This window comes from Chenopodium album, chromosome 5, assembly GCF_948465745.1.
Source record: "Chenopodium album chromosome 5, dcCheAlbu1.1, whole genome shotgun sequence".
NCBI lineage: Eukaryota > Viridiplantae > Streptophyta > Magnoliopsida > Caryophyllales > Amaranthaceae > Chenopodium > Chenopodium album.
In genome coordinates, this window is record NC_137838.1 from 6584861 (window position 1) to 6602041 (window position 17181).

The following is a 17181-nucleotide window of genomic DNA, read 5'->3' on the forward strand; positions in this document are numbered from 1 at the left end:
AACGGAAATACATTTGATAGTGGCAATTTATCTAGACATCTTATTGAAGAGGCCTGTAGTGGGTTTTCACAACTGTTGTGGACAATGACAATAGTTGTTGGATAAGCTAAAGTTTTCGGAGAACAATGGTGCTACAAGCAATTTTGATGGTAACTATGGCTCCAATTAATGACTATTGACATTGGTTTTATTTTGAGTGATTTTCTTATATGCTCTTGATTTGAACATTAATATATTATACTCCGTATTTGTTTTACCATTACCTGCTCCATTCATTGTACATTGTACTAATTAACAATTAAGGGTTTGTTCTTATACGATTATTTTAAATTCAGTTCAACTCTTATAAGTTCAGTTCAGTTCAACTCCTAATTTCCTTCTCTTATAAAATATTCAGTTAAGTTCAATTCAGTGTAACTTTAATAAGTTTAGTTCAGTTCAGTCCAGTCCAGTGAATGAGAACATACCCTTATATGTCATGCACAAACGCAATTTAAGGACCTAATTGGAGCAATTGAACAAAGTGACAAAGTATATCTCCAATTTATCATTTGGACTGACGAAAATATCCCTAATTTATTGAGAGGAAAACACATTATACCCTCTTAAGATGTATTTCCCAAAATATAACAAGGGTATTTATCAATTTATGTAACCCGCAAAAGTGAAGGTGAGAATCGATTCTAAGATCTATTAAAATCGGGAGGAAAGCTCGAACCACTTAAGGTATCCGTGCCGTGCAGGGGTAGTTGAGAAAATTTGCTCGCGACTCGATAACCTAAATGTACCAGCCGGCCGTTATGAAAGGATTCCAAACCCCAACGAACGTCGTTTATAACCATACTAAACGTCACTTTGAGAGCTCAATTCTAACACAATTCCAGATTTTCTTCGACAAATTTTTTTCCACTAGAGTAAATTCAAGTGAATTCGTAAGTTTCATACGAAAAAAAAAAAAACAAAAAAAAAAACTAGCAAGCAACACATCATCACCGGAGCAGCTGAACCCTCAGGATATCGCAGATTCTGAGGTAATAATTTTTACTTTTTATTTATAATCTTTGACAATTAATTTTACAATCTAGTGTTAATCGTCAATTTTAATTCAATTTAGGGTTCTTCTATGGTTGATTGATTATTGAACTATTGGGTTTGTAATGGAGCGGGAACCCTTTAGTGTCGACGCAATGGCGATATGGAAGAATATGCAAAAACATGAGCAAGAACTTTGGCATAAGAGAAAGTTAGTTATTTCTCTCCTTTTTAAATAATTGCATTATACTTTTGAATTTGCATAATTTCAATTTATAGTGGGTGTTTATTGAGTTGGAATGAAATTGTATGTTTTCTGTCGTTTTCTTTTAATCGCAATGTTAGGGGATGCACAATGTTTAGAGAGAGGAGAAGGGTAGTGAGAGATGGAGAGAGGGACCGACGTGATGAGGAGAGATTACGACTTTCCTAAAACAGAATATGTTACGATTAGAAGAGATACCAGTTGTTATATGGGATGTAGTTGTTTGGACCTACATTATGTCCTTTCGTTACAAATATGATGGTGGAGGGGTATGCAGTGTGCACTGAGCTCATTGTGCATACGTCGAAGACTAACTCCAATGAACATATAAGCTATAAGTTAGATGATGTTATGTTCATTAGAGTTGATGTTTATTGGTGTTTATGTTCATTGGAGTTAGTCTTTATGTTCTTTGAATTTAGACTTGATGTTCAACATTTCAACGTATGCACATTGAGCACTATGCATATGCCTCCACCATCCAATTGCTCCCAAGTACTCTCTCAACGTCAGGTAATTACATGCTTCTAAAGATTGCATGAGTTGAAGGGAAATTTTTTGATGGTTAGTGTTAGAGCAAGATAGCGAGTAAAACTGATTTCAAGATTGTTGTATGTTGTTATAGAGCACTCACTCACTTTGGTTCTAGAAAGCAGAAAGCAGTATTATTTTGATTCTGAAGACATTACGGGGAATTAAGAGTTAGATATTATGACAATAGGTTTATTGAGAAATTTTTATTGTTGTCCTAGCCTCCTAGGATAGGAAATAAGGCTTACCATCCTTACTTAGATAGAGGGGTAATTGAAAAGTGTTAGTATTGGTATTGTATTAGTTAGTTTTCCTGATTTGTTATGCAATGCAATGATCTTTGACCTACTTATGGCTTGTGCAGGTTCTTAATGGGCTTGTCAGAAATGGACTATAATGATCAGAATGTGAGTTCACATGCTGGAAAACAGTGAGTATGACTATATTGTTTTAACACTGAAGCTATTATACTATGATTTTGCCACAATGTACATTTTTTTTTTTTTTGGAATTTTTACTTATTCTCTTGAAGTGTCATACGTAGTATATCAACACAAGCTTTCTAACTGCCCAAGTACCCAAACGGCCAGACCCAAAAAGTCTTTTATACCTTGACAACTGAAAAATGTCTGAGGAGGTTGATTGTGCCCAACTGTGATTTAGATGTCTTTGGCTTATTTCTCTCTTCATTTTTTTTCCATATGCAGGTTGGTATTGCCAGAGTCATTGTTGAGGAAAGACGATGTAAGTCTTTGGCTTCCTCTTGCTTATCTTGTTTAAGTGACAAGTCAGATGGTTATGTATGCTAGACATCTAGACAAACTTTGTTCATTGCCAGGTTATATATAAAATTTTATTTTATAATAAAAATAATAATTTTTTTTTATTATGTAGAAATATTGTGGTAGAGTCGATTTCATTGTTAAAGTTTGCTAGCTCTTTAAACTCTATGAAATTGACCTTTGAGTCTTTGACAACAATATGCAGACATGTAGTGTACTCCAAATTATTTTAGTATTAAACCATTTTTGGTTTTTTTGGTTGTTGTTGTGGATAGATATATGCTTTGTATGTAGCGATAATCCAATAACAGGCCCAGCCCTTTAAAATTTAATGAACACATTATGAATTTATATAGTGACTGATATTCGGTTGATTATTCCACTATGAGGCACCCATGGGTGTTTGGTTTGATTGGTTATTGTAGCATTTCATTTAAATGGGTTTCATTGTTTAACAATTGAAGGTCTTCTATGAAGATGTCAAAATTTTTGTTGAGAGGGGCTGTCGTCAAACATCTGATACTGAAGAGTGGCAGAGTATAATTGATGAGGAGGAATTCTGTGAGGCACACAACATGTCAAGAATTATTTTGACCATGCTTGATGATTTGTCAAACAATGGGCTGTGCCGTCTAGCCAAGATAGTGACAAGAGGTTCAGCTGTTTTTAATAAAACTCGTCCACAAATGGAAAGAGTTATTAAATACAGCTTACAAGAATTACATAGCAATTGGTTAGATAGCTGTAATCAAGTCCAAATGCAGAATCAGCTATCTCAGTTGCTGAAGAACCCAAAGAATTTTCGCCAGAATCGTAGGAGACACATAAAATTGACTAGGAAGTCTCTTATTAGTACTTTTGAGAAGGTTCAGCTTCAAAATATTCCTGTACGGATCCTGTCTGCAATGTATAGGAGGTTGAAAGGGACACAAGGGGTCATGCCGCAATTGCGCCCTCGTTGGTCTGGATGGAACAGAAAAAGTTTGATCGAGCAAATGGAGAAATTGTGGCGTAGGATGATTGATCAACTTGATGAGACAGATAAGCTACAGGACCCTTTAGTCAAAGCAATGGCAGTTCCTGGTTTATATTCAAGAATTGCATCTGACTATCAAGATTTTTCCATGGTCAAATTTATACATGTGCCACCAGAAATGGAAGCATTACAGAATGAGATAGTAAAGGCTATTTGTTCTCTTGATAAGAGATACAAGAAAGAAGAATTGAAGAAATTGCAGCTTCTATTGGACCCCGAATCTAATGTGGACGTTAATGGCCTAAGAAAAGCAATTAGGAACATGTTGATTGACTGTCTCTTTGAATGCAGTGATATGGAGGCAGTTCCAAACTCTTTATTAGATGCTCTGTCTCTTATTAATAAGAAGTCATGTAATACATGTAGGTTTTCTTCAAAGGTGGTTATTGAGGATGAGGTGGAATGTATATTGAATGTGGGTGCTCATATAAAGCAGCTTTTGTGGAATTGTGCTCCTGTTGATAGACTTGACCAAGATTTTGCGGATGCATACATGGAGGAACTTGAAGAAAGTGACGATGGAGATATTTTTGATGATGATGACCAGCAGCTTCATCCAAATTCCTTGGATGAAATTCAGATTAGGTTTAATGACTTCAGTGAAGAGGTTGCTAGTACCGGAGATGCATATCATTGCACTTTTAGTTCCGCAACATCTACATACAAAGATAATTCTGCTTCCAGGTCATGTATTAAGGCTGAAAGCTTTACTGTTAAAGATGAATGCTGGGATCAGACAGAGATTAATGAAGGTGAAATGCACTCTAATGCTGGTGGTGATGTTGTATCCCCTATTTTTTCACCTATCTTACATGGGAAAAGTAATATTACGGGGAAAAAGGACCCTCCACATTATGCTTCAGTGGATTCTGTGAATCTTGCTGGTAAATGCTCAAAGAAAAATCCAGTGCCTGAAGACCAGAAAAACCGTTATGTAGCCATTCAAGAAGTTTGTGACCAGGCAAGTTTAGTCGCATACCAGCTTATTGGACATATTTTGGCAGACTTTGGACAGATGGAGGCATTGGGTTTGAATTGGGAGGATGAAACATATCTTAGAGGCGAGTATACAATGTCAGAACAAAGTCAAGGTATTTCTTTTACAACATATACAAGCCTACAACTAGAAATTATGAACATATATGCTGTGATTTCCTGCTACTGCAGTCCTTTTTTGTTCATTTCTCCTTATAACTGAGGCTTTTCCTCCAACTCCCCAGCAGCTTTTCTGCTTCTTCTTCTTTCAGCAATGCCTTTTCCTTCCAAAAGGAGTATTGTTGTCGGAGCACAGACTTAATTTGCTTAAGCATTGATAAATTATGGTGCTGATTGCAGAGTTTAGGGATTGCTTTGTTTTTGTGCATGTGTAAAGCAAAGTCTGTTGAATTGTATAACCTCGATTACATATTCTTCGTCCAGTTAGAAGTAATATTGATGGCTAAAGTTAAACATAGGAAATGGACTCCTGTCACATAGTGCGCGGTGAATATTTGAGTGTTAGGAGCTGTCCAGTCTCAATAGCATCTGTACACTTATTTCTGCTGAGAGTGGTGTAGCTAGAAGCTCAGAACCTAATGAATCTGCTTTTGTATTTGCTCTTTGTGATTGATCAAAATGGAAGTTACAATTGATTATTTGTAAAGGCGGAGTCTTGCATGGGGATTTTTTTTTTTATTTTTTTATTTTTTATTTTTTATTTCACTGGGCTTATTCTAATGATACAAGTTGGTATCAATTTCTGATGTTATAAAACTTTTGCTGTCATTGTATTTCCATGTGATTGTGAGCTTAGTAAATTAAATTGTCTACCATCCTCCTTTTTTATGTGTTAGAGCTTTGCAAGTAAAATAATGTATACAATTTTCTTTCTTGTTAATGTCTAAATGTTTAAATTACATTCACTCAGTTTTTATTTTAGTTGACTTGTGCTCTTGTTTTCTAAAACCAGCTGTTGGCTCAAATGACCGTGATGGGAGTAGTTCAATCATTGTTCAAGCAGTTCGTGAAGTCATGCCTTCATTTCCCAATAGGTACAGTTCACTTCTGGGGTTTTTACAATGGGTTCTTTATATTTCATTCCACAAGAATTTGTCATGTATACTGTGTAGTATTCTGTAATTTCTGGATATATGTTCACAATTTTTTTAAAAAAGAAACAGATGGGATGATGGCAAACAGGCAACTATAAAGGGTACAAAGTATTTTAATGAATTCTTGGCGAACTTTTATTTAATGGAGATGGGATGATGATACTAGTTTATTCCAGAGTGTCCAGACCCAGGGGGTATCTATTTATATTTTCTAATTTTGTTCATCTGCCTATTTTTTGTCTGAGTTACCAATGGTGCCTACATAATTTTTGTAGTTATGTCTGTAGTAGAGTATATATTTTTGCAAGATTATTGCCTTTGTTTGAGGTTTTATTAAAGTGGTTTTTGCCAAATTTCTTAAACATGGCCTATTAAATCTGGAAAAACAAGACTTAAATTACTTACCTTCCAAAAAAGGCCAATTTATGAAGACTATTATGATGAATGAGTGGGGCTTCTGTGTTAGCAAGGTTCACTTAGGTCTCAGTCATATTAATTTATCTGGTTTGTGTGTGTTGGTCATAGCACAGGCACATTTTTTATATAATTATGGTTACATGCTGCTGAATGCCTGACGATTTTTATTCTTTCAATGGCAGCCAACTGGAGACAGTGAAGAAGTTCATGAGCTCGTAGTGGAAGAGCTATGAGTAACACACTAACACTGTACCTGGAAACTAGGATTGCTCAGCTCATAAATCTTCTTACTCTTTTTCCATGCCTTTAGAGTTGAAGTTCCCCTTCAGTTTCTCTTGGTTTTCTCCATTCCATGAGAGTGAGACTGGGTTGGCCTTGTTCTCTTCACTTCATTTTTACTGAAGAAAGTATTTTCTCTGATTAAAATTGATTTTTCTTATTGAAACTATATGATTTTTAAAAATTCACTAGTGTTTTTAGATATACAAAGTTACTGATTAGATTTGACATGCTAATTTAAAATTGTTTTTGTATGAATCAAAATTGATTTCAATTGATAATTTTTTACTGATTTGAAGAGAACAAAGCCTAATTGGGATGGAGTCATTATCTAGAGTTATTTTGAAATTATAACGAGTTTTAGATTATGAATAGTCGAGGCAATGTGATTATTTAGTTAGTATAGGAGTATATAGGTGAAAGGGGTTAAATTAGCCCTTATATACAGTTACTTTTTTGTGGAAAAAACAGTTACTAATCCAAGTATTATTCAACAAGGTAGAGCTTCAATGTTTGATATTAAAAGAGTATTGCATTGAACATCTATATTTGCAGGGATGAATTCCTGACAGACTTGTAGCAATTGCCATTTTTTTAAAGTTATATTTGATTTGATTTGATTTGTAATTTATATTTGTATAATTTTATTCATCGTTTTGAGCTCATAATAGATTTATAGGACATTATTTCCCTCCCAGCTTTCTTAGCCCTTTCTTTAACCTAAATTAGTATTCACAATTTCCTTTAAAAGAAAGTACTCACAATTATTTTCACAACACTGATACTTTACGTTTTGAATTGACAAAGAAACAGCTAGCATCAATCTCAAAATTGCATAGGAGCAAAATTGTTACATTACACTTTGCATTGACAAAGGTATGAATACGTTTTATCACAATTAGAGATCACATAAGTTGAGAGTGAGGGACAGCTTAGTTAGAGCTTTCCTCCCGCTTTTAAGGGATTGATTACAAGTTTACAACATAGTAAGTATAACATTGATTGATTTTATATCAACAATAATAAATCTTAAATACATACATGAAGTAATACATACCATTAATGTTAAACATTGGCCCTCTTTGAAAGCTCCACTAAACTTAAGTCAAAGTTTAGGTCTCTTATGGGATCTTAAGATCAAATAATAAGTTTCTTATGGGCTAGGCTAAAACGCGGATTTATTAGGCACGACATGAAAATGGCTCGACCTGGCATGAATCTGTCAAAGCCTAACTTGATATCAAAGAAATAGAAGTACGTGTCTTTCAAAAAAAATATATATATATAAAAGTACATGTTAACTTGCTTCTTAGCTCGTTTATTTTGACCAATCAAAAAAAAAAAAAAAAAAAAAATCGAAAATTACTCTATATTATCATGCGTAAGCTCCATATATGTAAGGTCGGCACGAGCTTAACATGACACGACTATTTCTTAACCCATTTGAATCACAACCCACTAAAAAAATACGAGAGACGCTGACACAACAAAAATGGGCCTATATGCATAGCCCATGCCCACCTTCATTATTTTATACCGAATGTGTATACTTGGAGGACCTCCACAAAAGAGCCGCCATTTTTCTCTTCCACATCTCTTGATCTCTTCCTCAACAGTCAACAATCACAAAGCTACTCACCGAGTTTCAGCCACAATCTCAGAAGCCCCAATCTTCCAGAATTCAATTTCTGCTAACTCTTCAGGTATATCTATATCACTGCCCATTTGTAATCTTATGTACCAACTTTACTGAACTATTAATCTGTTAGTAATATATCCGCCTCGCCTCATTGACATCCCGAAACAGTTATCGAAATGAAACCCACCAAATATGTAAAAACCCCATTGACAATCGAGTTATCCGAAGATTTAATCCATGAAATCTTACTTCGACTGCCCTTAAAATCATTAGGAAGATTCAAATCAGTTTGCAAATCTTGGTTTTCCCTGATTTCAAACCCTGAATTTGCCAAATTACATCTCCAATTTTCAAATCTTACCCCTACTAATAATCCACCATTAATCCTAACTTTACAAGAAAACAATGTAATATCCTTGTTTAAGTATAAAAGCTGTACTGATATTGCATTGGACCGACAATTTGTTGATGTTTTTGATTGGGGTCGATGTTTTATTGTTGGATCATGTGATGGGATCTTGTGTCTTTACATTAAAAGTAAGGTTAAGTTTGGTGAAGATTTGTTGCATCTTTGGAACCCTGTTACTAATGAAGACAAACAAATTTCATTGTTTGGGGTTAAGGGTTTAACTTATCTTCATGTTGGATCTGCTTGGTTCGGTTATGTACCGTCTTTAAAAGACTATAAGATCATATTAGTGAATACAAGTATTGGGGATAAGCCGGGTTTTGTGAAGCGGATGTATATGTACTCGTTACGTGATCCTAAATGGAGAGAATTGGATGTTACTGATGCAGGATCGTCGTTTGCATCAGTTTCTAACTCGGTTTTCTTGAATGAAGCTTTGCATTGTCTTGGTCAGAAATGTATACATAAGTTTGATTTGGTTACGGAAACCTTTGAAAAGGTGCCCTTGTTGATCAAGCCTGATCTTCCGAAACCCCATCAGATTAAGCTTGGTGTCATTGGAGAAAAGAATTGTTTATGTGCTACGTTGGTACATCACTCTGAGGAAGAGGAGTGGATGTTCGAGTTATGGATGTTGGAGGAATATAACAAATGGGATTCTTGGAAGAAGTTGTATAGAATTGATTTGAAGAAGGAGATGGCCAGGAACTACATCGGATTTTTAGGTTTCACATACAATGGCAATTTTTGCATTCGAGAAAAAAATGGACTTAAACTCATTGATCCAAGTTGCGATCCACCTTCATGTGTCATGGTTTGCCGTGGATCAGTAGTTGTAGCTATTGATTATGTGGAGAGTCTTGTATCTCCGTTTTCTCTTGATTAAGTTGATCTGAAGTTCAAAAAAATTCAATCCATTTTAGGAGATCACCTGTTGTATGTATGGTCTGTAGGACCAAATCATTTGGAGCAGAACAGGATCTGTAGGAAAAGATTTGGTCTGTTGAAGCATCTGAATCCAGTAGGACAGTCAATTACTTTACTTCAAGTATATAACTCGTCAATCAGACAAGACAGACAATGCTTGAGACTAAATAGAGGAGCCGAGCAGGTGTCATAAAGAAAGTAATGTATGAAGGAAATACGCCTTCTCTGATTAGATTGTAGCACATTGTTACAGCCTTACAGGACTCCGTTTCATACAAAATGTACTACAACAGGATAGGGAGAAATCTCTGAATAATTTTCTTGTATACTTCAAATTTGTGTCAATCATCAATTACTAATTTAGTAATTTGTAGATCAATTTTTACTTGTGCAATATCTTCAATTGGTTTGGCTGATAAATTCTACAGATGTAAAATTAAAAAATGTTGAATATGATTTCTTATATTTACCAAAGTGCTGCATAGTTTTCTATTTAATTAGTGGCACTCTGCAAGTTCAGCTGCTTATGGACTTACAGTAATACTTTTCCTACCTATTCCAAGTTTACAGTTGAGAAGCACAACACAGACACAGATGCAAGCATAAACAACTTGCCACTAAAGATTCGACGTGATTCAGGGGTATCATAAAAGTTTTGAATCAGTTTGCCTGTTTTACAGGAATATTTATCATAGTAACGATATTCATGAAACACGAGTCACCATGCCTGAACCTCATATGCCTTTGGAAACCTCTGAGCAGTCACAATGCCTGAATCTCGTATCACCTTAATCCTAACTTTTACAGTTCTACTGCAGGTGATCGAGCTCAGAGAAGTACAAATGTGAAAAAGCACATCTAATCCTTCAATCAAGAAAGGAGAGCGAGGTTGTTGATGCAAATTATTAAATTCCTAATTAAACTCTTGACTTGAATCAAACATCCTAATGAAAGCTAAGCGCGATTCATCTCTTCGGCCTTGAGGAGCAATACCTCACTGAATGTGATATTGACTGAATCCACAAACTGCAAGTCTGCAAGTCTATGGCCTTGTCACAAGACCTAGAGGCACGAGAGCAAGAGCAAAGAGCAACATGCCAATGTCATACTGCTGCTTATCTATGAATTTCTGCACTAATACGCTTAGTTGTACTAGTAAAATGCACTTATAGTGAATATAGTAGCTTAAATGCATCAAGGGTGATACATCATACGTGCACGGAGATTAATCACCAATACAAAGTAAAAACGCATCTAATGAACAAGGGTGATACCTCATCTTCACAGACACTAATTAATAATTGTTCTCATAAGATTGTACGTAGTATATGTTATGGTTTATCTAAATGAATACATAAAAAAGTATTAACATGTAAATTGGACATCATTATTAATCCAAACGATAATTTAAATGTCCTGCCATACGACTTAGTGAACAAAAAAAATCACTTTTAGCAATATTTTAGATCGACTGATCGAGTTTATGAATAAGATAATTTGAGCGGGATTCGATACACCATTCGACTTTTGGCTTTTAGCGCATTAATGTAAATCAAATTTTCATCCCTCCCCACCCTAATTACTCCAAGCTGCCTGATCTCTAATTTCAAGTCCGTCAACATTCAACAACTACATACTAACATACAAGTATACATCATATACACCGTACTCCAATTTTGTTCCAACTTTTGCGCTTCTCACTAGATTTCCCTGCGCTTTCAAATCACCAATACCAGCTCAGAAACCGTCGAAATCTCAGGTATATTACCGATTTATCGTTGCATTTGCATAATTTGAGGTTTGAATCAATGAATTTCTTTAAAAAAATTTCATTTAATGAGGTATTGGTAATGGGTATTAAATTGGGATTTTTACGATCTTGTTCATGTATGTACCCAAACTAGCAATATGTTTCAATTTCTGGGCTTTTTTAATTGTAATTTTTATGGGTTCTTTTTATATGTTATTGATTATTGAGCAAATGATTAATTTTCTGGGATTGCACTTTCATTTGTTATTGTAAATTTTATGTTGTTCAATAGATTGAAATTTGGTTTTGTTTTGATGGATGTTGAAATTTCCAGCTTATTTTAATTAGGGTTTTGATTTTCTTCTTTTTGTAGAACTATTCTTGTTCATGTTTGTACCCAAGCAGTGATTTTTACATTTAATTGAGGTTTCTTTGAACTTGCTTTAGAGTTTAGGCAGAGAGAATGAGATTATACAGATAATAGACACATCTTCAATCTTTGCAAGTTTGTCTTTTTTTGCCGTCAATTTTTCAATTGCCTTATTGAATTTCTAAATGGTGGTATGAAGTTTAAGAGAAGAGGGGATAAGCAGGAAATAGACGAATGTGGTGGTTTGGTTAGGGCCGGGGAGGAAGGAAAGAGAGGTAAGTGGCACAGTTGTGTTGAAAGTAATGCTTCCAACATTTAAAATGTTTATAAGGTGTGAAATATCAATGTCCTTGAATTTTTTTGTGGTAGAACATATTGCAGCTCTTTGATGATTGCAATAGATTCATCGTGTTTATCATGCGGATTGGTAGGTATTACAGCGAGAATCTCAATTTATAGAATGAGAGAAAAGTCAGTGGAAATTGATCTTTGAACTTCATTTGGCTCACTAAATAGTAGTGGTTTATATGCATCAACTAACTGGATGAAATCTGATCATCCTTTCTATTAAGGTACAAAGTTATTATTTTTTTTCCCCCTTGTTCTCTCAGATGTGCATTATGTAAAAATGGGCTTTTGAAGATGATTCGATTGACCTTTAATATTTCCAACAGAAAGAAGAGTGATGCCGGAATGGGTCCAGGTGGGTTGCGGTAAAAATAGGGGACTAGGGGAGGCAGCTTTCAGGCCATGGTGGGAGAGTGGGGGGTTATGAAGGGAAAGGGAAAAGAGTACTTTTTATAGGGAATGTAGGATCAGTACTAATTGAAGTATGCAGTATAAAATCTTTCACATGAATATGTTTTGTCAAGATAGATTAACATTTGACAGTTTGTGAATTTGAAGACAATCTATGTTAAAAATATGCATATAATGATTGCATGTTTTTTGCTTGCTAGGTGCTGTTGTACATTCTGAAAATGATGCACCAACGACAGGGAGACCATTGACGGCTAAGCCACTTTATAGCTGTTATTTTTTTTTTCTCCTGAAGATCACTTATAAATTACAAAGATGGCAGACAGCCACCATCATCATCACCGGCCACACCGCCTATCAGTCCCGTCACGTCCTGCTGCGCTCACAGGCGTGCGCAACCCTACTCCCTATCCTTTAACCCCGACTCCCACTCCGTCTAAAACCCGACTGTCTCAATCTACCAGTGGCATTAGCAACAAATCTTCAATCTCATCCCTATTCCTGGTCCTTTTCTCCCTACGATCTCTCTATCCCCTCCTTCCTTTCCTCCGCTCATCCCCTTCGTTCTCTCTATTCCCATTCTCCTTCCTTGTCTCTCTGCTCTCCTTCCTCCTCACTCTCATCTTCTCCCTCTACTCCAAACACCCTCGCATTCCACTTTTTTCTCTCTCCTCCCTTTCCCAATCCCAAGTTAGGCATCTTCTCTTCAAGTCCCTTATCTTGGCTATTGTCTTCCTCCTCCGATTCCAAGCCCTCCGTTATTGTGGGACTGCAGCCCTGATATTGGCTGAATTGTCTGGAAATATTGCCTTCCGATTCTGGAAGGTTCAGGACTGGGATCGAGATAGACACTCAAGGGTTCGTGGACTCTTTGCCTTATTTACTGGTCTATTCCTTTTATCTGTCAGTTGGGATCGGATGGATTGTTTCCCTCTTTCTTATAGTAATCTTGATAAAATTCGAAGTTCATTTATGGTGGTTGTTGGTGGTAATTGTCTGAGAATTGTGCCTATGCTACTCCCTTTCTTATCTGGGTTTTTGGGGTGTTATGAGAGGGATTTGATGAACTGGGGTTCTATTAGGCAGTTGGGTCGAAAGCGGGTTCAATTGATTTCGTTGTTCTTCACCACTTCGATGCTTTTTTTTCCTGCCATCATTAATATGCTGGTTTTTGAAGCAGAGGGTGGAACTGTTTCTGTTGTGAATCTGGGTTGGTTGCTGGCAAACACAGTTTTGTTTGGTGTCCTCTTGAATGAGTGGAATAATGATGAGAAGTGGGTGAATCCTAGAGACTCTGAAAAGGAATTTTTCATCACCTTTGTGAGTACACTTGTTTTGGAGCTTGTTTACTTTCCAGAGCTCTCACTTTGGGGATTGTTGATCTGTGGATCATTGCTTTGGGTAGCCATTCAGCAGTTGAACTGGAACCATGCTAGATATGTGGAATTGGGAGCTGAATCTTCAGAAACATTCTCTTCAATGGTAATGAGGCCCATTCGCCACGTATTGAGTGAACGTAAATCTCGCAAAATTGCACTTTTCCTTATGATCAACACTGGCTATATGGTGGTAGAATTTGTTGCTGGCTTCATGAGCAATAGTCTTGGATTGATATCTGATGCTTGTCATATGTTGTTTGATTGTGCTGCACTGGCTATTGGGCTTTATGCTAGTTATATCTCTCGTTTGCCAGCCAATAGCCAGTTTAACTATGGCCGTGGTAGGTTTGAGGTACTTTCAGGGTATGTTAATGCAGTACTTTTGGTTTTGGTTGGAGCTCTCATAGTGTTGGAATCATTGGAAAGAATTCTGGATCCTCAAGAGATTTCAACTAATAGTTTACTGGTTGTTTCTGTTGGAGGGCTACTTGTTAATGTTGTTGGTTTAATCTTCTTTCACGAGGAGCATCATCATGCCCATGGAGGGTCTTGCTCTCATTCACACTCCCACTCCCACTCCCACTCTCATACGAGTCATATCCACCTTGACCATGACCATGTTACTGAGGTTAAGCATCAGCATGACCATGTTCACTCTCATGAGGACCATGATCACAGTCATAGTCATGGCCTCCATATTCACTCTCATGGACACAATGATCACACTCATTGCCATGGTCATGCACACCATGACCATGATCATAGTCATGCACAACACGATCATGATCATCATGAACACCATGACCATGATCACAGTCATGCACACCATGACCATGATCACAGTCATGCACACCATGACCACAGTCATAGTCATGACCACTCTTGTGGACACCATGATCTACATCATGAACAGGGTCATCATATCCACCCTCATCACGATGATAATGATGTATGCAAGAGCATCACCAAGCTTCCTGGAGCGGACTCATGCAGTCATAGTCATCATCTAGACTTAAAGACTGATTCCTCCCAAAATAAGAAGCACCATCACCAACATATCGACCACAACATGGAAGGCATCTTCTTACATGTTCTGGCAGACACTCTGGGGAGTGTTGGAGTTGTGATCTCAACCCTGTTAATCAAATACAAGGGATGGCTTGTTGCAGATCCAGCTTGCTCCATATTCATATCCGTCTTAATTGTATCATCTGTAATACCATTATTGAGGAACTCTGCTGAAATTTTGTTGCAGAGGGTTCCTCGAGCTCACGAACAGGATCTTAAAGCTGCTGTAAATGATGTTATGAAGATTAAAGGGGTTTCAGGCATCCAGAATCTGCATGTCTGGAGCTTGACAAACACAGATGTCATTGGCACTTTACATCTTCGCGTTTCTTCAGAAATTGACAAAGCTGCAACAAAAGCTCATGTCATGCACACACTTCAGGATGCTGGGGTTAAGGATCTGACGCTTCAGGTAGAAAGTCTCAAGAGTTTGTAGTTGTTATCTGTAAATAGAATAGAAATAGACTAGCACATTGGTCATAGCTCTGATTCGATCATACTTTGTTATATTTATAGCAAATTTTGAATTTCGATACAAATGAGATAGTTAATTATGGATCTAAGTTTTATGTAAAGTGACTGAAGAATTTGGAAAACTCAGGTCAATTCTGACTCCAACTTGGATTCTTGTCATTTTTGGTTCAAAATGTTTCACTTTGTAGTATTGTATGGGATTGATTGAAGTTGCCCAGAAACGAGTACTCAGTATTTGTTGAACATCTAGGGCAAAGATTTGAAGGGGTCTATAGTTCAATGATTACTCAATGTAATGGTTGGCTGGATTTTTGCACATATTTTTCTTTAACTTATATTATCAAGCTTAGCTCAATTTAGCAAAGTTGGATGTATCTTAGGATGTTAAATTCGGCATTGATTGAATGCATATGGAGTATATTTCAATAGATTATAAATACTACACATAAATGCTGCACGTTTGTTTAGGAAAATATAATGAGTACAAAATGCAATTTTACAATATAAATATATAAAAATAATATAAACCTTAATATCTATGTAATTGTAAATTTGTGATAGGTCAAACTCGGTTTGTTGTGACTTAAGCTAGTAATTGATGTTGCACTTTGGTAATACACTATCCACACCTAGAGTGATTAGGCCTTGTTAGGCAAAATAAGCAATGACAATCTTGTCAATTTAGTTGAGGAACCGGTTATAAAGTTTAAAAGGTAATTATATAGAAAATCATAGTGATGTCAAACGAATCCTTACAAAATGAATAAAAATCAATTTATTTTGTTTACCATTAAAACCTTGATATACTTACATTTATTTTCCAATATATTTGTTGACCAACAAATTAGAGCTGAAAAAAATAATAATTAGTATTATAGTTTTAAGGAATTTGATGTGGTTGATTGGTTGTGCTTGGTAAATGTGGAGTAGTATATAAATCTCTTATAATTCTATTTAATTATTATTATTTTTTTTTTTTATCTATTCACAATAATATGAGATTATGAAATTTACTATTTACATGTAATGCCTTATCATGTGGATTGCTAGATAAGATAAAAAATTGAACATTAATATTTATTTTTGGGAAGGAAATTGAATATGTATAAATAACTTTATTTTTTCTTTTAATACGGAGTATGGTTTTTCGATTGAACATTATCTTAAAAAAAAATGAATATTTTTTTTTAATTTTTTTTATTAACAAAAACAAAATTGGTGATTTAGGTGGCTTACTCAAGTTATAAAATTAACATAATTCTTCCCTCAAAAAAAAAAAATATAAAAACTTAATTTCTTATTTTTAATTATAGTGTTTTTTTTTATTAGTTTATTTTTAATGTTTTATATTCTATCATGTACTGTATTTTATCACTTTTCATACTACGTATATGCTAATTGAACTTTTTTCCTAAAAAAAAAATAAATAAATAAAAATAAAAATAAAAATTGAATTTTTTTTTTTAGACAATTTTTAACTTGAACATTTATGTTTATTATTTTTCAATTTCTTAGGTAGATAACATTTACAAATCCTTTCTTTACTCCTCCTTCCTCTCTCCAAAACCCTAGCCTCCATTGTTGAATTTTGAAGGGGCTTCCATCGATTTTAATCGGTGGAAAGCCCCAATCCTTGTTTTTTTTTTATTGTTTTTTTAGGTTTATAATAATGTTTTCTCCTTTTGGGAGGAACTTTTCTCCCTCGAAAGAAAGGGTTTCCGATCTCCTTAGAAAGATAAGGGTTTTTCGACCTCCTTCGAAAGACAAGGTTTATCTCCTCTTTTCGAGGGAGAAATTTCTTAGTTTTGAATCCATGGTAGCAGATCTAATGGATTGTCGTGCAATTATTTCATTGGTGAAAAAGTTATCAAGTTTTCGAATACGAACAGATGAATCAGAAGCAAAACATCCTCACGGCTACAAAGGATCGTTAGATTGTCTCTCCAACAAGGCTGTAATTTTCAGCGATATAAG

General features: G+C 35.5%; 3 protein-coding genes across 4 annotated transcripts; all 3 read left to right on the forward strand.

The window, feature by feature from the left end:
* The first annotated feature begins 706 nt into the window (after window positions 1–706).
* LOC145630230 (uncharacterized) lies at window positions 707–7039 on the forward strand. 2 transcript variants are annotated; one of them, XM_081682483.1, is made up of 7 exons: window positions 707–1031; window positions 1115–1243; window positions 2193–2258; window positions 2536–2572; window positions 3075–4737; window positions 5595–5676; window positions 6336–7039. In XM_081682483.1, the coding sequence occupies exons 2-7, from the start codon at window positions 1158–1160 to the stop codon at window positions 6370–6372; spliced, it is 1971 nt and encodes a 656-aa protein (XP_081538609.1). In that variant the 5' UTR covers window positions 707–1031; window positions 1115–1157; the 3' UTR covers window positions 6373–7039. The 2 variants fall into 2 exon arrangements, with proteins under 2 accessions (XP_081538609.1, XP_081538610.1); XM_081682484.1 differs by having other exon boundaries at window positions 2193–2235.
* Window positions 7040–8247: 1208 nt separating this feature from the next.
* LOC145632492 (F-box/kelch-repeat protein At3g06240-like) lies at window positions 8248–9366 on the forward strand. The gene has a single exon (XM_081684873.1). The coding sequence runs from the start codon at window positions 8248–8250 to the stop codon at window positions 9364–9366; it is 1119 nt and encodes a 372-aa protein (XP_081540999.1).
* A 1508-nt stretch (window positions 9367–10874) lies between these two features.
* On the forward strand, window positions 10875–15612 carry LOC145631697 (uncharacterized). Its single transcript, XM_081683846.1, has 2 exons — window positions 10875–11166; window positions 12487–15612. The coding sequence occupies exon 2, from the start codon at window positions 12602–12604 to the stop codon at window positions 15167–15169; it is 2568 nt and encodes an 855-aa protein (XP_081539972.1). The 5' UTR covers window positions 10875–11166; window positions 12487–12601; the 3' UTR covers window positions 15170–15612.
* Window positions 15613–17181: the final 1569 nt, after the last annotated feature.